This window comes from Cyclopterus lumpus, chromosome 25 (genome assembly GCF_009769545.1).
Source record: "Cyclopterus lumpus isolate fCycLum1 chromosome 25, fCycLum1.pri, whole genome shotgun sequence".
Classification (NCBI taxonomy): domain Eukaryota; kingdom Metazoa; phylum Chordata; class Actinopteri; order Perciformes; family Cyclopteridae; genus Cyclopterus; species Cyclopterus lumpus.
The window spans coordinates 8,971,491-8,995,871 of record NC_046990.1 but is presented as its reverse complement, the minus strand read 5'-3'; the positions used below and the strand labels follow the sequence as shown (position 1 = coordinate 8,995,871).

General features: G+C 43.7%; 1 protein-coding gene across 2 annotated transcripts in view; it reads left to right on the top strand.

Moving 5' to 3' along the window:
• The window catches only part of me1 (malic enzyme 1, NADP(+)-dependent, cytosolic), a 57,729-nt gene extending 36,080 nt beyond the window's left edge, over nt 1-21,649 (top strand). Inside the window, exons 4-14 of one of the 2 annotated variants that reach the window (XM_034528800.1) lie at nt 3,372-3,447; nt 4,615-4,776; nt 10,615-10,718; nt 17,323-17,432; nt 17,786-17,883; nt 18,931-19,044; nt 19,492-19,597; nt 19,783-19,925; nt 20,112-20,285; nt 20,403-20,501; nt 20,916-21,649. In XM_034528800.1, the coding sequence (XP_034384691.1) occupies nt 3,372-3,447; nt 4,615-4,776; nt 10,615-10,718; nt 17,323-17,432; nt 17,786-17,883; nt 18,931-19,044; nt 19,492-19,597; nt 19,783-19,925; nt 20,112-20,285; nt 20,403-20,501; nt 20,916-21,083 (1,354 nt within the window). In that variant the 3' untranslated portion in view covers nt 21,084-21,649. The remainder of the gene's footprint in view (nt 1-3,371; nt 3,448-4,614; nt 4,777-10,614; nt 10,719-17,322; nt 17,433-17,785; nt 17,884-18,930; nt 19,045-19,491; nt 19,598-19,782; nt 19,926-20,111; nt 20,286-20,402; nt 20,502-20,915) is intronic. The other variant, XM_034528799.1, reaches the window with a different exon arrangement.
• The last annotated feature ends 2,732 nt before the right edge of the window (nt 21,650-24,381 follow it).

Genomic DNA, 24,381 nt, shown 5'->3' with positions numbered 1-24,381 from the left:
CATTTGAAATGTTAATCTCTTGTTATTGGCAACTGCACGTCTTAGTTTCGGTGAAAGCCTGTTGAAGTTCCCAGCCTTCATAGAAATGATATCTCATATCCCAGCAGCTGGTCTGGCAGTGGGATCCAGCGTGTTAATGTTGGAGTGATGCTGCCGTTTGAACCTGTTTTTTGAAAAGCCATGGATCTCCACGAGGTCGTCCTCCCACTGTATCGACGTGTTTCTTTTTCCAGCAGACGGACGCTTTTATATACCAGAAGTTCCGCACCGTGCGAGAAGTTACAGCGTCTCGCTCCTTCAGTTCACGTTTGCAGAACTTCTGTTGAGGACCTCAGAATGCGTCATGTCATCGCTTAGTAAGTGTGTGTCTGTGTGTGTGTGTGTGTGTGTGTTTGGCGGTACTGCGATCAGCTAAATGTGTCCCACTGTCGCTCCGTGTGCTCGGCCTCGTGTGGCTTGCAGAACCTTTTCTTGTTGCATAATCTTTAAGACGGTGTGCATTGAATGTCCGACAGCTCTGGGTAAATGATAAAGTAATAAATCTAACAGATGCATATTTCTGGGGTCAGTGGCAGCTGCAGCAGGCTGATGGAAGAGATGGATCTACTAGAAGTCTAACGATAAGTCCCATTTCCTTCGAGTGCAGGCGACGATTCGTATACAATTAAAGGTCGTACAGTATATAATGCGACTGGTCTCGGTTGAACGTGAACAGAACCTTGTAGTTTGATTTATTACATTATGTATGTAGTGGATGTGTGTGTTGGCTCCGAAGCTGCGGCGTAACCTCACCTTACCTATTCCCTCTGGCCAGAGTCACACTCCAAGATGTCCCCGCCGTTCAGCTCCAATTGGGCCCTTTCAAACTAATTTAGAAAACCGTGTTGACAAATCCTCTGTGTCGGCCCAGATGTGGAGCTTAATTAGTTGGAGACATCTCATAGCGTGACTTTGACCTTTAACACTAGTTTTACAGTCTTTTCCTCAATGATTTGTGTCCACCGTGTCAGTCGAACCGTATGTGGGTTGAGTGCTGGTGGTTTTGTGTGGACACGGGTCAACGATCGGAGGCCGGCTTCCTTGTGTGGCGCGGGCCGTGTTTTGGGGTCACGGTGTGGAAAGCAGCCTGTCCTCCTGCCAGGCCTTTCCACACTCCCTGGGGTGTGTTTTGTGTTGGGCTGCAGGTCAGCGGTGGTGCTGTTTCAGGCCATCAGGTTGTTTTCTTTACCCTCTCTGTTCTCGACACACTCTCATACAGGAAGAGACAGACATGGCAGCTCGATGCTTTGTGGCCCTCCTCTCATCTAGAAAATCAGACGACCGCTATCCGTTGTGGTATTTCAGCGGCAGTGGTCTTACACACACACACACACACACACACACAACATATCAACTCTATAAGCATCGATATGAGGAGGAATATAGCATTCCCAACCAGAGAGACTTAGATCCCAGGAGTCGTGTGTGTGTGTGTGTGTGTGAGACTTTTAAAAAGGCATAACCAATGCTCCCGCAGCTCTACTTCTTTGTACTTGTCAGGGTCAAAGGTCATGAGGTCGACAGCTCCTCTGCAAACACAGAATGGCAGAAAATGAGGGTTTGGAGGAGGAGAGGAATAATGGCAAGCTGAACCTGAAATGTTTTTCATAACCTTCCTGTTGACAGAGATTAGGCATTACTGCCAGTCTGCCTGTCTGCTTTGATCCTTCTCATGAAGTTGTTTTCCAACAGTCATATTGCCGGGTCAACCTTTCAGCCCCATTGCCTCTTTCTCCAAAAATGACTCGTATTTCTGTTGCTGGCAGTGGCTCGTGGTCCTCTTGGCCTCTTGGTAGACACACACAGCAGGCCACAAGCGCATCCAGCGCCTGTGCATTTCAAGCAGCACTCGTGTATTTTAGTGCACAGATGTGTAGCTGCATGCAGATGTCCGTTGTTTTATTGCCAACAACGTTTAAAGGTGTTTAACGGCCAGAGAAAAGCAGAGGTATTATGAAGCTGAAAGCAGAGAATGCGTGACACGATATTATCATACTACTAATAAGAAAAATGTAATTTTGGTACAAGACGATTGTTGCTCAGTTTTGTATTAGAAATGGACCACTTGCAGAAAGAACTAGACCAAAGATTACATGCGTTTGTATAGGTAAATATAAACTTTAATTATTTATAGAAGAAGAATTTATATGGAATTTATATGGAAGAAAAGAATAATGGTGTAATAAAGCAATGGTGAAACACCTTTTACACCTGTAAACTCCTGATTTCGGCTCCAGGGATGGCAATGTAGCTTAGCGTCAGTTAGTCAACCACTTTAGTCCAGACTGAAAATAACTTTGAATAACTTTGTTGATCTGTCAGTGTTTACTCTGGCGCCAACTTCACATCGAAATTACAATTGGTCAATTGCTTTGGTTCATGACCAAATACCTGAACAACTAATGACATTCCCATCAATTGTACTTTGTGTTCAGAGCTAGCTAGTTAGCAAATGATAGCAAGCTCAAAAGCTAAACACACCTGCTAAAGATTAGCATGTTAGCATTGTCATTGTGAGCATGTTAGCATACAATGTCACTATGTAGCCCGACATGCCATTTGTGTCCAGCCTCACACAGCTGCCTGTTTTATCTACCATGGTTACTGCTGACAGGCTACCCTTCTTATCAAAGCTTTTTTTACGTGACATGTTTATGTCTCTCTCTTCATCTCACTCGATTTTATTATTGCTTTTAACAATGTCTCGTGCTGTTTTGCGTTTTGACATTTCTCCACCGTCTTCTTTCACAAGCATTTGGACCTGAGCTGGCTCTTTACTTTAATAGTGATGGTTTTACTGTCGCTGGCGCATAGAGGAGGTTTTGCCCCCCCCCCCCATTCCCATTCTATAACCAGATGGGTGTGTTGGGTAGGAAAGACGCCGCAGCTGGAACCCACGCATAGAGGTGATCTCTTTATCCTGGGATTGTCCCGGAGGGAAGGACGCCAGGGAGGGAGGGTTGGTGGGAGGGGGTGATGAATGAATATTTGGGGGTACTCAAGGGTCCAAAGCAAACTCCCTGCAGAGGCCCTGGGCTCTGGGCTCAACATTAAAGTCCCAGGTGCCATCGGTATTCAATAAAGTCGTTGTCAGAAGGAAGAAAGGCAGAAAAGAAACTTTAAACGGTCTCTTAAGTACAGCTCGAAGCTTTTCCCTCAAATCTTGAATATGTTATTTTATTTTGTATTATAATGTTTTTTGTGTTGTATTACCAACATTTTAGTGACATTTTGCTTTAACAGAGTCGAGCCTTTTGAACAAGTGTGGTCTTTTTCTCTCCTCTCTCCCTTCTGCTAAATTGCATTCTTCCATTTGATTTTTCATGTTCTAGGGGGCTGTTCATCACTATACATGACCGTGGCCACATTTCTACGGTGCTCCAGAACTGGCCAGAAAAGGACGTCAGGGTAATTGTTAGCACTCAAACAGTCTTAATAATGATCCTGTTGTTCCAATATTACAAAACCCCTTGTTCTGTCTAACTGCGTCAATAAAGCAAAGCATAACAATGTTAACAATACCTAAAAAAGGTTTTGGTTTGAGTGAGGACACCACAATAATTGGTGGTTTGTGTCATGGAATTTGCTATTTTATTGTAGGACATTACAGAATAAATGGAAAAACAACAGAATACAACCAGCAGTCATTGTTTTGCAGTGGAGCGAAGCAAAAAAAGTAGTAAAAATAGCAACGACACATGTTGCTATGATGTAGAAAGACATAGATTATGATATCCATGATATTTCATTCTGATCAAACGACATGCAGTGAATCCACGGATCCACTGGGGGTCCGTGGATGATTTCACTATTGGTCCTCTTGACCTGTTGTATTGGCCAATTTCCCAAAAGCCTGACATTGTCCATTTAATCTTCTGCTTAGAGCAACTATGTGCTAAGTCACGATCTATCAATGACGAAACCTGTAGACATTCCTGGCATGTCAAATAAACCTGCAGCCTCAGCCACCTGTTCACAGCTGTCAACAGCAGGGCATTTAGCTCAGAGCTGACATGCCGCCCGTCATTGTCAGGGTGGTCTTATCGTTAACTCGCCTATTACGGCCTACTTTTAACATTTCCATAGAGGGAGTGCACACGGGAGCCAGGGTAGTCAACCACTGACTCAAACATTAACAAGTATTAGTTCGGGGGAAGGAAAGACAAACACTTTGACAAATAGGAACATTTTAAATGAAAGTCCTCCGCTGGTGATATTAAGTGGAACACAATTGATTGTATTCATGCTGTGGAATCAAGCTGATGTTCTGCTTAATGAGTAAAAGGACTGGTGAGTGGTAAGCCAGGAGGGTGATCTGTGGGAGGGCCTGGCTTACACTGAGGAAAAAAAACAAAAAAACATGTTTCTGGGTTGCAGGGTGGACTTGTTATGGTCAAAACAATTAGAATTCATGAGGCAAGGAAGCAGAACTGCTGCTTCATTTATGCTCTCATAAAATGTTGTATAAATGTGATGTCAAATCTAATTTAGGACTACCCTGCATAGAGCCGCATTGAACACAGATTGTTATAGGTGCGATGGTTGTTTAAAGCTTGCAGTTCTGTTGCTTGACAGGCGGTGTGTGTGACGGACGGGGAGAGGATCCTGGGTCTGGGAGACCTGGGCTGCTGTGGCATGGGCATCCCAGTGGGCAAGCTGGCCCTCTACACAGCCTGCGGAGGTGTGCCGCCACAGCAGTGCCTGCCTATCATGCTGGATGTGGGCACAGACAACGAGGTGAGAGCTGACGTCTCAATATAAGTGAAGGACCATTCACAGAACTATACGCGACGTCCTATATTGAGTTATCTTTATATTGCATCCATCAGAGATGGAGAGCAGTATAGTTTTGATGCATCTACCTGTATTTTACAGAATAAATAACCAGTTTACAGTCATGCTAGCACAATTTTAGCACAATGCTAACGTGAGAATGCGAACATGCTGATATTTAGAAGGTTTAATGTATATCATGTTCATAATCTTACTTTAGCATGTTAGCATGCTAACATTGGCTAGTTAGCACAAAGTACGGATAAACAAACAAATTATTACTGTGCTTTGAAGGTGCTGGCAGGCAGATTTTGTCATCACTTGACAAGCTACCGAGCTCCTGGCTGTAGCTTCATATTTAGGCTACTACAGGAGTGTAGTAAATATGAGTGGTATCAATCTTCTCGTCAGAAACCTTGAGAAATAAGTCAATTAAGTGTATTTCCAAAAATGTCAAATTTAACTAAATTAAAGTAGAATTTGGAGTGTAGGACTATAGCTTGTAATGGAGTATTTTGAGTGTGGCGTTGCTCCAAAACTTGACTTCTTTTCAGAAACAGAAGTTAACAGAAACAGAAATCAGCACATCTGTTCTAACCTTCATTTTATTTAAGTAGAGTGAAACTGAGACTGTGCGGGGGAAATCGTTGACCTCTGATACAGAGGCCGGAGATGAAGCTTAGCTTCAGAGCAGCAGGGGCTGAACTCAAGGTGGACATTAAATTAGATGAAACTTTAATCATCCCTGTGGAGAAATTAGGTCATTTATAGCCCCAAGAAGTAAAGATCAAATGTGCTAGGTCTTCCTGCTCACCTCTCAACTCTACTGCTCCCGAGCCTTTAAATCAGAATGTTGCTCCAACACATTAACAATCCACGAGTACACGATGGTTGATGCCAGCAGGATAAATCTGCCAAGAAAAAGAAAACTATTCTCAAACTTAACAACCCGGAAACACCCTTAACAAAAGTGAGGTAAGCAGCTCCATTGATGGATGCCAGATGGTAAAACACCTCTCACCTCTGCCAGCCTGCGAGTGTATAGCAGCCAACAGAGCTAGTTACCCACCTAGAGTCCCTGTTCTCTACGACAGCGTCTCTTAAAAGATGATTCAAACTCTGGGCAGGGCAGCACGTGCGTCTGCAGCCTTAAACGGACTAAGAATAGTCTGTGTGCACATCTAAATATACACAACTCCCGGCCAAGGGCGTGGCAGCCTCAGATGCATGTGTGCTCGGCACAGCTGAGCTCAGCCTGTCACTAGCTGTCCATGCGTCTTCCAAGACCGTCTTCACATGACGGAGTTCAGTTTCACTCCAAGCAAATGTCCCATGTGGATCAAGGATGAGAGATGTTGCTGAGGACGGATGAGTTTGCAAATGCAATTAAACTACACATGTAATTAGCATAAAGTATATGCAAGATTGGTTAGACTGGAAAGAGACTAATCTAAACTAAGACTAAATTACTTGCATTATAACAGAAACACTGCAGTCTTCATATATAATATAATATGCATTACTACATTAGCTGTCTTCATGGCATTGGAACTCGTTTTAAGAGAGCAAAATGCTTTGTCATCCCACCATTTCTTTATCTTTATAGACCTACAGTACGTTATGTAGCTCGACCTTTTGACCTCTACCAGTGCTGCCATAAAGTTTCCACATTGAGCCTACTCTGTTTGAACGATTCTGGTTAAGCGTGAAAATACCATCTGCACATTAGATTCTTCTGTTTTAGACATTCATGAGTAACATCACAACTTTAAAAAATCTGCCTCCATAGTTTGATTTGTTCCAATTGCCTCAATCGACCTCGTATTTGCGGCCAAAATAGGGAAAGGAGAAACCCTTGTTTTGTTTCTCTTCTTCCTATATTGGCAGCAGACACGCGCTGTTGGACTTCAACACTAACAGCTTTGAATACCGTCGGTAGAGAGGTTATCGGGGTAGTTGAGCTTACCCTGATTTGAGTGATACCACTCTTGTGTCTGTGTGTTTAGTGTGAGCCGCGCAGTAATGGCCTTGTGGAAACAGCCAACTTGGTTCGGTCCAAACCTCAAAATGACGTTTCCTATAAGACCTCAATAAGCTCATTACTGAACACATTGTAAACCCTTTTTTTAATCACTTGCTGAGTCCTGCAACTCGCCAAATAGCTGGAGATACTGGATAGGCCGATAAAGGGTTTTACCCAGCTCGGCGCTTAATGCACAAGATGTTTAGTCTTGGGCAGTAACGATGGCACCATTAACGAGTATACACCTAACGCTTAGAGGCAGGACTGGAGGTGTGTGAGGCAGTTGGCTCCTATTAAAAAGATAAGAAATGCAACTCCAAAACAAAACCTGTCCTCCGTGGGCTTGCTGCTGTCAAGCCTATTCGGCATCACCTGGTTCTTGTTTAACGTTGGAGGTCGTGTGAAATGGATTTCTACAGTGCTGCTGTGTGCGCCGAGCTGTTGATGAAAAGTAAATACCTATTCCTGCTATGATCAAATCGTGCTTTTCATTTATACATTTGTTAAGTACAGAAGCTGTGACCTTGGGTTTGGAGTTGTTTGAGGGGGGGGGACTTACTGTATAGACTTCTCTTGGAAAGAAATACATTATTTACCATTAACTAGGTCATTACCAGTGATCTATCAGCACCGAACAGAAAGTATACTGTATATGCACAGGTACAAACCTTGTCTGCAGACACACACACACACACACACACACACACACACATTGTATTGCTACGTATGCAACTTTAAAAGAAATACCGTTAAAAGAGATTTTACTGTAGTCTGCTTGGCCCTGGCCAACTTTTACATTTTTCTCTTATTCTAAAGAGATGACAGGCTCAATGAGTTGTAATGGGATAAATAGGGTGTGTGTGTGAGTGTGTGTGTGTGTGTGTGTGTCATGTGTTGTTCTTCCCTCGGCACGCCTGCCTCAATCTGCAGCCGTGACTGTGAAGGCATGACGGGAGCAGATGGAGGTAGGAGGCTATGAGGTAGTGGTAGCTCCATCTAATTATTAAAATGACTGTTATTATGGGATTATATTTGTCCTTGAGTGGGTATGGGGGTAGAGAGAGAGACAAAGGAAAGCGGGCAGACATCCAAGCAGTCGAGTGGGCAGACCCGACTGACCAAGACTTCAAGACAAATAATGTTTTGGAAAACAAACTCACTTCTTATCATCTAATTCTTGGCAAGAAAATGAATTGGCACATTTTCCCCAAAAACTATATCCTTTAAATATTTGATCAGCTCACGATGAGGCTCGGAGTCTTTCAAATGTCTGTTTTAGACCGTGTAATTGTTATTCTTTCTCTGGAGGAATGTGGTAGCTGTGTAATCTCATGTGCAATAAGCTCTCACTACATGGACAGCTCTTATCTCCTTCTTACATACAGCATCATCCTGTTATCTCCCGGGACGCTATCCGTCAGTGCCTGATATCACTTGGACTAACACACACACACACACACACACACACATTCATGCTGTAATGAGAGTCAATGATGTCATCCAGGACAGTATGCTGTTTGTACTTGCACATGTCCAACGCCGGGGTTCTTTTACCTCAGACGGGTCCGGGCTGTTCTTCATCCCTGGTCTCGCTCCACTGCTTCGTTAAAACCAACTTATCATAGATGCTGCAGTTGCTGATGGTTGCATGTCAAACTACTTAAACTCCCTAATTTAAAAGTCCAGCAGTCATCAGTTTTGAAAAGCAGTTTGGAACAACGAAAAGTGGAGCAGAGTGCGTCTCTCGCAGGCATGAACCGTAAAGCCATGCACGAGGACTAATCCCTTTCTGGGAGAGGAGAGTCTGTACGACACAAAGGGCAGCTGAGCCGATCAACGGTAGATAATCTGGCACGGGAAGAAGACTCATGTCAACCGTTCAGCGCAGTGTCAACGAGGTCAGCCCACTTTCGGAAACCCAATCAGGTCTATCCGATTCACTTATAACGCACCGAACAATGAAACAACAACTCACCATCGCACACTCAATAGGAGACGGTCTTTTCTGTGTCTTGCATGCTCTTGCATCATCGTGTTAAATGACCACGCCCTCTATCAATCCACCTCTCAGTGGGATCGCATGGAAAGGTTTTGCTTGTGTTGGTTACTGTTGAACTTGGCCAACTCTGGCCTAGGACTGTCCCATTAAAAGCCTGCCAGGAAACGAGTTGTCGACTTCAAATAAATCGTGCCTTTATATAAACCTTTTTGAGCTGTTCTTGGACGTGGCAACTCTTGACCCTGCCATGGAAAGGCGGCTGTCGCGCTCATCTTAGTGGCACCCTCTAATTATCCATCTCCAGAAGTAAAGGTCACCTGTCCCAAAGAGGCTCGCTGACGCTCTGGATCGGTTCCACCCGGCCCTTGGAGACGAAATTCCCCCGGAAGTCAAAGTTTATGGAGCGCGGCGGATTTAGGTTATGAGTCTACGCTCCGAAGTCTGTCTCGGTAGAAATCTACAGCTCTTTGTATGTTGAGACACAGCGATGTTGTATCAGGCAGGTGCAGCATGTCAACGATCTGATGGACTATGTGCCCGATACCGCAAAGCAAAGTCTGCGAAGCAATCCATCAGCACCGCGAGGTGACATTTACTTCCACTTAATTCATCACAGTCTCACTCTCTCTTTCGTTCTCTGTGTTGGTTCTCTTTTTCTTTCTTAAAAAAAAACAAACTAAGGTCAGAGTTCACTCTATAGGCTCCTGCATCACATACGTACATGTTTCATTTGAATCCTTCTCCAGCAACGACAGCCAGTACAATTATGGCCATATATTAATGTCATGGCTCTAGGGATGGGACCACCTTGATCCAGGCTGATTTAGACATGCAAGTTCCCCAGAGGATGAAACCTACTGACTTAAGCAATAATCCTCTAGCTCCACCATGAAGTTTTAAGTTTTTATTCATCCAGTAAAACAGTTTACAGCACTTGATGGATTGCCCGGCAATTTTGTTTAGATAGTCATCATCCACAATAATTCCAATGATTTGAAGTGGTTGTATGAGGTTTTTAACAATAAGTTTTACAAGCTTTGGCCAGCATGTTTGAAAGACAGGTGGGCATTTACGAGACACTATGAATTTGCATTCTGGGAAGTGTAGGATACTCTGTGTTTGGGACTTGGCACACACTTAGGGATAAGTGGACATTTTCACTTCAGGTACTCTGGTTTTTATTAGTCTATTAAAAGCCCCCCAACTTTATGGAAATGTGTGTTCCCTTATGGCCCTTAAAGCTTCTTATTTTTTTTTTTTACAGGTCTTTAATTTCCTTGTACTAACTGTAGTGGAAACGGGAACTTTCTTTAACGCGCAAATTAAATCTAAATGTCTAAATACTCACAGTTTGATAAATGAGTGTAGGCCTATTTGTAATTTAATTGCGTCACATTACAGACTTCGGATTCAAGGTTTTAAAGGGCAACTGCATGGATTTGACACATCAAAGCATGTTTTCAAGGAAGTTTTTGACGAGAAAGAAGGATGCGTGGGAATATAAAAGGCGGTATCTCTGGTTCGGCCGCATCCTTTTCACTGTTCATGTTATAGGAGTGCAATGCTACTAAAACAATTCCTCTTGCGCATATGTGTAGTTACTAACTGGCACAGATACTGTACCTTGAGCAGCATTAAAGACACAAATATTAAGTTCAGATGGAACATTAAAAACAAAAGTGATGTCTCCTTTCTGTCCTCTCCTTCAGTCTTCCTTTTAGTGTTCCCGTTGTCTCCTCTCACCTTCCATTCTGTCCTCTGTCTCCATGTGTTTGTGCAGGCGCTGCTGAGGGACCCTCTCTACATCGGGCTGAGACACAAGAGAGTGCGAGGCCAGGCCTACGATGACCTGCTGGATGAGTTCATGACGGCCGTGTCAGACAGGTAGGATCGTATATGCAGTCGGCTGTTGTCGCTATTAACGCACACGGCACATGGCGCCGTTAAAAGAAATATGTGCAAGCGGTTCATGCAGTTCGATGGAGCCAGACAGGCCTTGTGGGATTCAACGGTCTGGAACTTCAGTCGCAGATGATTTTGTTTTTTTGTTGTTGTTTTTTTTGCCTTCTTTGAACTACATTTTGGCTTGCTCAGCGGTGCCAATCAAAACTCTGCCCGCTGGCTGAATGGCAACATCGGCTCATTGAAAAGTGATCAGAGTGCCTCGGTCACCATTAATGCTGTTTGATTTCAGTGGCGTGGTCATCTTTGGGGCGACTATGGGTCAGTGGTTAGCATGCCCGTCTTTCAATCAAGGGGTTGGCAGTTCAATCCCCGCCCTAGTCGATGTGTCCTTGAGCAAGACACTTAACCCTGCATTGCTCCCCGTAGCTGTGTCTACGGTGTATAATGTAAAGTGTCTTTGAGTATCTAGAAAAGCACTATATAAATTAAATGGATTATTATTAAATGGATCTTCTGACAGCACCAGCTAACCAACTGCCCGGAAACCGGTCGAGCTGAACACTTTTGCATGTCGTTAAAAATGTTATCGCGATGTCTTTTGAACGTGCCCACGATGATCCGTCTTGCTCGTTAGTCCACGGAAGCTCAGCCAATTGGACTCTTTCAGTGGCGATAGGAGAACAAACCGACTCTGGTGGCTGTGAACGGCCCATTTTTAGAAGTGAAATGCATGATTATTCCGAATAATCAAAAGCTTACGGGAATCTCTGTGTCGACTCCAGCGATGGAAGTCCAGGAAACACATCTCACCGTATCTTTAATGTTCTTCTTCGTACACCGATCGTATCTTTTACCCCCTCTCCTCTCTGAAAGGAGGTGCTGTCATGCTGATGTGCTTCTTGCGGTCCTCCACTTAATGAGACTTTTGTATACTTTTTGGCTTTCATGAATGCCGACGTCTCTGCATCCCTGTGCGCCATGAAGCCAACACACACACACACACACACACACACACACAGGCACACAGGCACACACGAGAGTCCAGTAGGAGAAGCCTGGGCCCACTCCAGCTGGCAACAGGAAGCCATGACTCTAATAACCGGGTGACTTCTCAACTACAGGGAACAGCGGAGCTTTTTTCCCCAAAGGAGCCAGATTGGCGGAAAATGAGTAATTATGGGCTAAGAGATTGAATGAATGATTACAGCTCTGCAGTCTTTAAATATTATTCCTATTTAGTTTTTCTAAGAAACGGACCGTGAACCGAAATAGTCCCGATTGACTCATCATCAATAAACAGCGGGAGAAGGGAGGAATTTTCTTTTTTTCTTTTTCAAAATCCACCGTTTGAAAAAAAAAAAAAAAAAAAAAAAGTTTCTCAGTTAAAGAGGAATGATGCAACTCAGTGTTTTGATTCAAGGCCGGGCTTCTCCAGAACGTGTTGAATAATTAGGTGTTGTCTCCTGCTCTTGTCTTGGGAATGATCCCTTAATCTCATTGTCCACCACACAAGGCTTATTATTTAGCAGCATTTAACAGTATTTTCTGTCAGGGAAACATAAACCTGTTTTTCATCCCTATTGTATTTGTGTTGGTCTGTGCAAACAGTTATTGTTTTACAGACAAATGATCTAACAGTTATTTAGCTTTAGAGGTGCTGGTTGGGGGATTTTATTCTCTTTGGACGGAGCCAGGTGTCCAGTGTTGGTGCTAAGCTAAGCAGCTCTATATCTACTTCTCATCCAACTCTTGGATAGAAAGTCCATAAACATAATTCCCAAGCTATTAAATAAAAAAAATTAAAAAAGTATTTTTAAATTTAAAAAAAGTCAGAAATGGTTGTATGGTGTTCGACACACACACACACACACACACACACACACACACACAACAGGCTCCGTACAGATTTGAGGAGCAAGCAATAACTACATAAACGGCCTCAACTATTTTAAACTCTTGGCACCGAGAGAAATATGAACACATAGGAAAAGGCAGATGGATGGATGGAAGGATGAAAGGAGCAGGAGAGGAGAAAGAAAGGAGAAAGCGCCTTTGTCTTCAACGCTGCTCTGGATTTGAGAAATAACGTGTGCTGAGAGATGCTGGCTCTCAGGAGCGCGAGAGGGGCCTGGGGATTTATTAAGGTTCAGCCATGAAGCCCTGTAGAGTGTGTGTGTGTGTGTGTGTGTGTGTGTGTGTGTGTGTGTGTGTGCGTACGTATATATGCACACAAGTTCGACAGCTGTGTTTGGACACAGCGCCCTTGTGTGTGACCTTCTTCTGCAGCGCTCCAACTAAAAAGAATCACTTCTCCCTCCCCGCCCACCGGTGTGTGTGTGTATACGACATGCACCTACTTCCTATTAGCCGCGGTCTCGGGTGAAGCCGGGCCGTGTTCCCCCCGAAGGAGGCGGGGGTCACTCCAACACCCCTGTCCTGCAGATCGGCCCAGACTTGACGCCGTAAGTCTGAGTGATTCGGCACGTGGGAGCGCCATCTCATGTCTCACGCTCCGTTTCATGCTGTCAAACGATAATATTAATGTCGCCGGCAGTTATTCTCAATACGTGGGACTGGGCATTAAGACGCAGTGGAAGCACTCCTCCAGGAAACAATGAGCCCAGGTATTTCTCATCATAATCGCAGCAGTATAAAGGAGCTCTGTGGGGTTCTGCTCGCGTTTCTCAGATAAGCGGCCCAGCGGCAAGAGAGGTTTAACGTCTCGTCTGCAGTGTCTTGTCTGGTCGGTTTTCCTCGTTCCAGATGTCTCTAGCGGGATCCTCAAATAAGTCAAAACACCTGCCTCCATATGGTTTATGCAAATTAACGGTGAATGTAAAGTCAAAGGTGAGGTTTTGACATGTGCTCAATTCAGTGGGCGGGGCTTAGTTGGAAGAAGGCGATGTGATTTTACTGCACAAATCAGGAGTTGGCAATATTTCCCATCAAAATATCCGAAAGAGAGGTGTGGCTTACCAGGCAACTGTCAATCACATTTCATCGAGCCATACCCACAAGTTCCCGATGAAGCTGATGGGCAAATAATTTAAGTGTGTGTGTGATGATAAAGGCTTTTGGATCACATCCCAGGTGCACCTATTAAACAATATGTGCACAGCACAAATCATATTTTGTATTTTATTTATATTTATACCAAAACAAGGGGCTGAAAGATACTAAAATACATGTCTAAAGCTGAGGTGATAAATCTCTGTGTGTTGGCACACAAAGAACAACCCGTTTCACACGCAGGTAGTAACGTCACTGTTACTATTGATTATTACCAGTGATCGGGGGTTTAGTGTTGCAGGTGTCGGCAGAGTTTTTTTCCTTGCTTCTGTCTTCTCATCCTTGTGGCGGATGCGGGTGCTTTTCCCAGCAGGCCCTGTTTGGTCTCAGAAGTCACAGAACAAACTGCTGTTGACCAAAGCACCAAACAAAGAGACGGAAAGCGATCTCGCTGCCAAACCTCATCTGCAGGGATACAGCGTCTCTTTATTTCTTTATCATAACAACAATGTCCAGGAGCAAAGTCCTGGACATTGTTTGGAAGTTACTCATCACCAAATGTAATGCTATTTGATACATTTAAATGCAAAAATAACATGTATAGTAACAATGAAAGGAGTAACAATATGAAAGCCTAAGGGTTAACCAAATTGCTTTTGGAAATAAATCACACTCTAAATACTAATTTGTGAGTGATAAATAACTCTTAATACTGATTATGGACAAGGGCATTCACTATAGTTTGTTTATGAGTGAAAGTGAATTGAGATCACTTATTATCTATAACTAATTTAAAAAAGGTTCTTCCCTAACATAGTTCTGAACATCAGATGGATCCATTGGAGCCCAAAACTAAATAACCAGTATTCCCAGTATTCCCAGTATTGTATCATTTTTAAGACATACATGTATGTTATGTCTCTATGGGCTTAAGGTTTAGTTTCCAAGCTAAACGTAATTGTGCACACCATAATAATAAGTAATTCATATCTAAAATATTTTACAGTTTAATTCCCTGAAGCAATGTTCGTGTAAGAAGTGTGACTGTGCAGTGCAATTAATGAGACCATAACGTTCATAGCACTTTGGGCACCCTTACCACATTTATTTCCAATTTTCCTGTGTTGTTACCGAGCAACCATAATCCCACTATTCACATGGCGGAGAGGGTGCATTGTCAGTTTTTTGGCGTTCCATTCGGAGCGTCGTCAAGGACAGACAACAGACTTTCAGGCACAATGGGGACAACGGACACACACACACACACACACACACACACACACTTTGTCAAAAACAGTCCCCCTATCTTCATGGCTCGGGCCGTTGACCAAAGAGCTTTCCGCATCGGGAAGATGCTCCTTTCTTTCCGCAATGCGTGACATTGTTTTTCACTCTAATATGTAATAACTTAAAAGTCCAATCCTCTTCCTCTTTACTGAGAATAGTTGCAGCATCAGTATTAACACATCCATCTCTTTGGGCTTTCTGCTTCGGGCAAGTTGGTTGTGCGTGAACTGGTGTGACCTCTCCGGCGGCCGAGTTTGCACCAAACCAAACCGAAGGGCGCCTGTCTCCGTCTCCAAAAGCCCCAACACAATGAAAAGTTTACAGCTCCCTTCTTGGCCTCATTATTCCTCCTCTTCTCACAGGCTCTGTGCTGCTTTAGTGCTGCTCTCCGCTTGATAGAAAACACATTTCTCTCCTCGTCGCTACTGCCGTGTTGGCAGTGAGTCAGCTGTCCGTCTCGCTATCAGAGTTGGGTGTCTTGCAGTGTGGCAACTTTTATTGCAGTTGAACTCGGGTCGCTTTGTCATCCTGCGTCTCTTTCTCGCCTCGCTTCCGCTCGGCTTCATCCTCCTCCTGCTGGAAGTTTAAGCAGTTTAGCAGCCGCTGTAACAAGTGGGAAACAGCTTTAGTGAATTGAACAACAACCTCCTTTTTCCTTACGAGGTGGGGTTTTAATGAAAAGAAAGAAAAGTAAAAGGCCAAATGGAGAAAAGAGAGTGAAACAGTCTCTTAACTGAGAAACTGATGCGACAAGGAAGGACTTCAGGGGTCCGGGTTCGGGTTGCTTGGCGCGTCCCCAATTTCCTCCGCCAGTCACTGAGGCATGATCTCTGGTGTTTTTAATACAGGTTTCAGACAACCTCACCCTTTCCTCCCATATTCTCTAACTGAGAAATAGACGTAATAAAAGTCATAGGCCTACTGCAAAGCATTCATTATCCCAACTATCTTCTCCTCTGCATTGCAAAACTTTATCAGTAGTTTTAATGTCGATGTTTTAACTTTCCCTCAGCAGAATATCATAAAGCAGATCTCTTCAAATGACCATTTCCCCTAACAGGGATTGTCCAATCACAGCTTAGCAACCGTAACTAGTCACAGCAGTTCTGTCAAGTTTTTGTGTGTCGAGAGGAAAACTGTATTTAGATCGATTTATAGTACTGCAAGAGCTTTTAGTCCTCGTGAAACTATATAACCGTCGGCTCTAACGTGAACTACAAACATTAACATATCCGGCTAACTAGCGCACTGAAGTAGCCTAGCATAGTTTCCAAAGAGGATCGAGTAGTTTCTGTTTATTATATTTGGTCTTTTCTATCCGAGATGCTGTTACTCTTACCTAAAATCCTCCTCCTGAAAGCCTTTTCTCACTTAAAAAAAGCTAACATTAGCTTAGGTAGCTAGGTATCTTAAGCTGATCAAATCTGTTATCGACAGGTACCATTTCAGGTGTATACCGGGTATTATAAAATGATTAAGACATGACTTGTTTTACAGTTATAGCCAATGTCATACCATCTTTATTAATATACAGTATTACATCTTTCATCTTTGGGGAGCAGCGACAGCGGTCGCTCTGCAAAGCATCCAGTAAAAAGTCCCCGAAAAAAAGCTGTTGAAAGGCATCGGAACTCGGGATTCCTCTTCGTCGCTGCTAAATCAATTTTACAGACTCATAACGCAGGCCTTAAGGCTTATATTGGTTTTATGATGTTTTTTTGTAAGGCGCTCCTGCATTGTCTGAGCGGCATCTTGTAAAATTGAACACGGCTGGCTGCTTTGCTGGGAGACTGGGTGGGCTCTGTGTGTTTGTGATTCTACCCCTTTGTGGAGGTTTGACCTCCTCTCTTTGTGAAGTCGGGGAAAACAGGTGTCAGCTTGTCGAACGCCGACGAAACAAAACAGTGTACAAACGTTCTGTGGCTTTAATTTTCAGACATTAATAACAGAAGAGTATTTCTCTCTATTCATTGACATATTTTTAATATAACTGTGCATAGTCAGAATACACAATTAAATCCATTGTTCACTGAAAAGCCAACATCACCCCTCTTCATTTCAGCCCCAGGGGGGGTGCAGTGTGGTGGGACAGCGCCCCCCTCTGGACTGAAACAAAGTCCCTGGAAGTGGAGACTGCTCTCCCATCATGTGTTGTGTTTGTGTGTGTGTGTGTGTGTGTGTGTGTGTGTGTGTGTGTGTGTGTGTGTGTGTGTGTGTGTGTGTGTTAAAGCCTATGAAATGACCATTCACCAATAAAGGCACTCCTTTTATTTCTCTTTCTCTTCAGGTACGGAACGGACTGTCTGATTCAATTTGAGGACTTTGCCAATGTTAATGCCTTCCGGCTGCTGAGCAAGTACCGCAACAAGTACTGCACATTCAACGATGACATCCAAGGTAACTCAACGACACACACGCACACAAACACACACAAATGTAAAATATGAATAATATTTGTTGGGTCCAAGATGTGATCGTCGTGCAGTAATGATTTAGGCAATTTGCAGAGCATTTCTTAGTCTTGCCTAACTCCACAGTTGTTATGAATGAATCATTTCCCCATATTAAGTTAATATAAATAAATAAATTACAGCAAATGATTTGTTCATTTATGTTTTTATGCTCATTATCTGCTCATTAAATTCCCCATTTGAACTATGTAGTCGCTCTTGCAGGTGCAGCAGTAACATGAATGTCACACATCCTGGGAAGTCGGATTATATTAAACTATAAACTATAATGCTCCGTAGGTACGGCTGCAGTGGCAGTAGCCGGACTCCTGGCTGCTCTCCTTATCACCAAGAGCAAAATGTGCGACCACACCATCGTGTTCCAAGGTGCAGGAGAGGTATGTGTTAGCCAGACGTCAGCGACCTGTCTCGGTAACGTCGGTTACGCAACAGCAATATGTATCTGCAGTTTGCTCATTAGAGCCAACTACCTGCAGGAGGGCCGACCGAGAATATAGTCAAATAGTCGAATATTCAATCGGAGGAGCCCGATCCCACTGCCGGTCCCACGGAGGAATGTGTTCATGTGGTTATGAAGCAAAAGATCTTTTCACTCGGGCCATATGGAGGGGGGGGGGGGTGCTGAATGTTTCATTTTATACAGATGGTTTCGTCCAATAAATCGTGATATATTCCATATTCTTTGTTTGAATATCAGCTCATTTATAATACACTTCTTTAAAATCTGAAAATAACAAACGTAGGAGGCCGGCGTTCGTGCCCAGCGTGGCGTGTCTTCTGGACTTGTTTAGACTTGTATATAGTGTGTGTACTTATTTTAGGCCCAACCATGATGCTTTTTCCTAAAACCTAATAGTGGTTGACATGTTTTTCAGCTTAGAATGTGCATTTGTGACTCACCTTCCCTTGAGTCCACTATGCACCTACACATCACAAACATATTTGTATTCTATTATGTATATATACTTTATATATATATATATATATATATATTATTTTTATTTATTTAAATGTTGTATATATCTGTCATCCCTGTTCTTATATTTTGTTTTATTTTATTTTGTGTGTTTAGTTTGTTTAGTCTATTCCATTTGGTGTCTGTAAAGTGTTGGGCGCTACTATGACAACAAATTTCCCCTTGGGGATTAATAAAGTATCTATCTATCTAACATCACACAACAAGCAAAGCCATAGCCACGTGTGTCTTGAACAACAAGTGTGTTGCTTTTACTGTATTTTTTCTGTACATGCATAAAGATTAAACAGAGGGGGGTATCAATGAGTAAAAAAGGTGTTTGTGTTCAGGGTAACGGACTGCAGGAAAATGGCCCTTTTGGTCCAATGGGACATTTTTCCGCACTATTGCTGGCATGGAGATGTCCTGATGCAGCTCCTCTCCCCCTCCTCTTTTCTCTTGCTCCCAGGCGGCGATGGGGATTGCTGAGCTGATCGCCATGGCCATGGAGAAGGAGGGACTCGCTAAGGGGGAGTGCTTGAAAAAGATCTGGATGGTCGATTCCAAGGGTCTCATTGTCAAGGTGTCTCAATAACATGCCACACATTGTACGCGGCGTGAACGCAATAACTCAATGAAATCTGACGAGAATGAACAGTCCAAGTAGGAAGTTTGAAAAAGAAAAAATTGACAGCATTTCTCATGGTTTTGTTAATTTGCATGACAGGTTTGTCCTTGGAATCCCTGGAAAACGTCAACATCTGTTACACATCTGTTTTGTCCACCATATATCCATGTGATTCATCCCTCATTCCTCCTCCTCCTCTTCCCTCTCTCCTCCATCGCACCTCCCATCTCTTCACCTCCGCTTTTCTCTCTCTTCCCAGAAATCCTTCATTACTTGAGCAGTGAAGTGTTAGGGAGAGATGCCAAGTGTCTCCAAGTATCAATCTGGTTGTTTTTTTTTTGCTACTGTTTTCCCACAGATGTTTTCTTGTCTTTAATGTCCTCCTCCTCCCCAAATCCTCAGGGTCGAGACCAGCTGACTCACGAGAAGGAGAGGTTTGCTCATGAGCACCCACAGATGAGGAAGCTGGAGGATGTGGTTCGGGAGCTGAAACCTACTGCTATCATTGGTAAATGGTGTCGGATGGATGACATTGATGCCTTGGATGCAAAGGGTCACGGAAAGAAAGGACTGATAGTCGCCTGTCGTTGTAGACATACAGGGTCATATGGAAAATGAAGATGTTGAAGACTGAACATAAAATCTATCATATTTATATATATATATACGTTGACGTCTTTCTGCATGTTGCAGGTGTGGCGGCCGTTGCCGGGGCCTTCACCCAGCAGATCATCACGGACATGGCTTCCTTCAATGAACGGCCAATCGTCTTTGCCCTCAGCAACCCGACCAGCAAAGCAGAATGCACCGCTGAGCAGTGTTACACACTCACAGAGGTACTGAGGACCCTTCATTAATCACAGTAATAGTCCCATACATGGCCATGAATGATTGACTTAGTCATCTCTCTCACACTTTGAGTGACGGCCTCTCCGTTGGTTTCCGTGTCAGGTCAACGCGTGGAGGTAACAATAAGAATATTGATAGTAATAATACGTCGCTGTACCTCCATTGTGTCTCAGGGGCGGGGCATCTTTGCCAGTGGCAGCCCGTTTGACCCGGTGACCCTGCCTGACGGGAGGACGTTCTTCCCCGGTCAGGGAAACAACGCCTACATCTTCCCCGGCGTGGGCCTGGCCGTCACCGCCTGCGCCATCCGACATATCAGCGAGGAAGTCTTCCTCACTGCAGCCGAGGTAGCGCACCTACATGTACACTATATGCTTAATCGCACTCGTGCAACACAAGTAGCGATGATCGGATGATTCCCTTCGCCAGTAACAGGAGCTGCGTGTTGTACCTTTTTTTAACAGGCTCTCGCTCACCTGGTGACAGAGAAGGACCTGGCAGAGGGAAGGCTGTATCCTCCTCTCAGCTCCATCAGGGACGTCTCTCTCAAACTGGCCGTCAAGGTCAGAGCACAGTGAAGAGCAAGTTGTGTTGCGTGTAACACTAAATCCTTTTAGCTCCTTTAGCTCCTTTTATCCCCGCAAGGAACCTGCCGCATCATGCAGTCAAACAGTATCTCCTGCTCAGAATGTGGTTGTCAACGGCCTCTCAGAGCCATTAGTTAAGCCTTGACTGGTTGAATTTGAGACCTGTTGGATGAGAAGTGTTTGATGTTGTTGGATGAGGAAAAAAAAGATATACCTCCTGCGATTTATCGACTACTTCTTGGGAGTAGTCGCCGACTACTAAATTGCCTCATTGTGTGTGAAACTCAGATTAATTGAAGGTTAGGTCACTTTTCACCTCGGTTATCGTGTCTCTTTGAGTCTAGTTTTATGAGGGCTTAAAGAAACACCCTTAAACCCTGTGCATTACAGATCATGGAGTATGCCTACGAGCACAACGTGGCGACGCTGCGCCCGGAGCCGTCCGACAAGGAAGCCTACGTGCACTCCCTCACCTACAGCACTGACTATGACGAGTTTGCTGCGGACTCGTACCGCTGGCCAGAGGACAGCATGACGATGCAGACGTGCAAACTTTAATGCACGGGACGGAGAGACCCGACGAGCCCTGGTGGGGTTCGCTAACCGACACGCAATATCATCACGGGATATGCCATTGGGATATGAAAGGGGTCGTGTGTGTTTCGTGATTTGTGATTGTGAAATCAAAAGGTAGCAAACGCACGCAGAGGTATTGGGGCTTCATGCATTTACTGTCTCCCACTCCGGAAGCTAAAAGCAGTTTAAGAAAATAGCAAACGTACGAATCCCTGAGAGGGAACACGAAGCAGTTTGCCAAACTTATGAAATATTGCACTAATTGTTGTCATCGCATTACATTTTACAGTAATATATTGCAGGGAAGTTCTTCAGAGGTTACTTTTAGTTCATGACCGTATGACTGTGTCAGCTATAATCCCAAAACTCTTTGTCAAATAAAAATGGTTTTGATTTATGTCTGTTTGATACATTTGTACTGGAAAAAGACGGGTGCGTTTAGAGGTAGACTTGGATATAAAAGGGACTTCTCATGAAGATATCAGAATTTTTCAATCTGGCCTCCATGCAGAAATGCCGTGAACGCTCACTTTGCTATCTTTCCGTAGCTTTATCATCAGACAAGACAGATTGTTCATTCAGTCTTTATCCTTATAACCGTCATACATCATCTCTCGAATGCTTTACTGAGAGGAACCAACTTGAAGATGCTCCACTGGGCCTCTGAAATGTGTCTTACGATGCTCTGTCTCCCTCCAGAGGCCAATGTATGTCACTGCATTACAATTAGCAGAGCATCTTTGTACACAATCAACTCTGTGTGCAAATGTATGTTTTTTCAGCTACTAAATAACCCTATTTAGAGTTAATCTGTAAGTGCAATACATCATTTCCTGCAACTATTAAGGAAACCTGCATTAATTATTAATTGTGGCACGTGTAACCCACAAACCAGAGTTGCGTGGCAAGGCACAATAAAAGTGGCAGGGGAATCAAACTGTTTTTATGGTCCATCAGTGTGTATTTTGTGTCTGTCCACTGTCTGATTTAAAGTGGGAGATGATTTTACATTAATTAATCAATCACTGCAGCCAGACAGTCAGTACCAGAGGCCGTGGCTGGCCCGCTGCCCAACCCAGTCTGAAATCAATAGAGAAGCCACCGGACCAGTCAGCATTCAGCGTTGAGCGTCTGGCCCCGGGCAGGATTTGGAGAGACAAACATTAGTTTTCTCTCCTTGCCTCACCCTCCCTTTTTTTTTAAAACCGCCCTGGGGCGACCACCACTCCGACACGGGGATCGATATGTCTCAATGTCAACACCATCCAGTGGTCAACCGCCTACGACCATACGCGGTCCATCAAAACACATAAACAGCTCATACATCGGTTCCCTCCAGCTATTTTACCCTCTATCAAATACTTTAAGCTTGCTTTTTATCCTTTACAACTATAGCTAACTGAAGGTGACCATTTCTCCTTTTACTTTAAGCTTAAATGATTCTAAAGCTGACCTCCGGTAACCCCCTCCCCCCCCCCCCCCGCTGTATGTCACTACCTTACCTCCTCTCTCTCTCTGCCTATAGCCCCCTCACCCTGCAGCCCTCTGTGGCACCTTGCTGGTCACAGACAGGCCGGGTGATTAGCAGCTGTAACCCGACATCATTTTGACCTTGTTTACGGTCTCACATGAAATGGCACCTTGCGGAGACCTTGTGATCAGTGCCAATCAGTACGGCCCCTGAGGGATTGTCGCCTGTCTACCCATCCTCCCTGTCGCCTGTCTGGCTTTGAGCCCAAAAAAAAAACCTTTCCCATCTGCACGGCCACCAACGCACTCTCAGCATGTCCTGCTTGGATTCTTGTGTAACCCGCATATAGAAGTTCAGACGGCATGATTTAATTTCCTCTCAGGGCCCATTATGTGTTTTATGCTTCCACAATGTATGATTTACTTTAATTTGCCCCTTCTCCTTGAAGAAACATTTCAAATCTGCTGATTTAAGCACTATGACTGCAATATATCAGTATATATATGTGATATGCTCCCTTGCTTGATGCTCTGTGCAGCTCTGTGGACAAAGAAAGAGCCCCCTGCTTTGAAAGGCCAGCAGAGGGCGCTCTAACATATTGTTGGAGCAGAGGTCAGTGAAAGGCCTTAAAAGGCACTTCAATGTAGCATTTATTGAAAATGATGATTTTAATGCACACATTTGTTTATTAGCATCTGTCCTCGCCAGCACCTTTTCTCACTTTCTTCGCCTTCTATAAGTCTACAGCAGCCTGTGTTGCTAGTTCATTCATATAATGACACAAGATAATTACTATTATTGCAATAAGACGGCAAAACTATAAATCACTGCATTCACCGGCGGCTATTTTCACCAGCTACTTCTTCATATCCATATAATAGTTCAGACACCTGCGTGGTTCCTGGTCTTTGTGTGACTCAGCCAGTGAATGGGCATTACAGCCTGAGATGATGAGGGTGATGATGGGTAAATTGGACAAAACCTATGTGGATATTATATGTCTATAATTGGCCAAATGGAATGAATTACATTATGGTGACATTACAGACTGCATCTTAAGAACTAAGTTCTGCTCATGTGAAGGATACACTTTTAATAACATACGATACTTGCATTCAGACATTTTTACTAAACCAAGATGTTTAACGGTAACAACAACAACTACAATCACCACTTCTCAACCAACCTTTTGCAAGAAACCCAATGCGAATGTTTAGCTAATAAATAAAAGAAAACTTCTGATTATATATTTCCTTATGTTTATTAATGCAATAATGGTCAGAATTTCATTAATATTTCAAATATGTTATCAGTCCATTTGATTAAATATTTCTGTATATTGGGTCAGTTTAGTTGAACAACGTTTGTGCGTGCGTGTGGCTGTGAGTGTGTGGGTGTGTGTGTGTGTGTGTGTGTGTGTGTGTGTGTGTGTGTGTGTGTGTGTGTGTGTGTGTGTGTGTCTGCTCTTTTAAAAAAATCTGTACATTTTTGTGAGTTAGCGCTAGCTAGCTAAATGTCAGCGTTACAGATCAACACTGACAGCTTGTTTTGACTGGCAGGAAAAAAAGGATTTCTATGTTGATGTATTGTATATTGTTATGAATTATATTCCCAAAAAAAATATCCTAATATTTACTAAAACAAATTTGGCATGTTAATCATCTTCCCTCCAATTTTCCACCTTGACCCCTGACCTCTCCATGGACCCCAGTCTGTGGCCAAAAGGCAGGATCCACAACACCGAAATCGTCTACATTTATTTAATGATTCATTTAATTAATGTTCTTTATTTCTTATATTTGCGGGTCC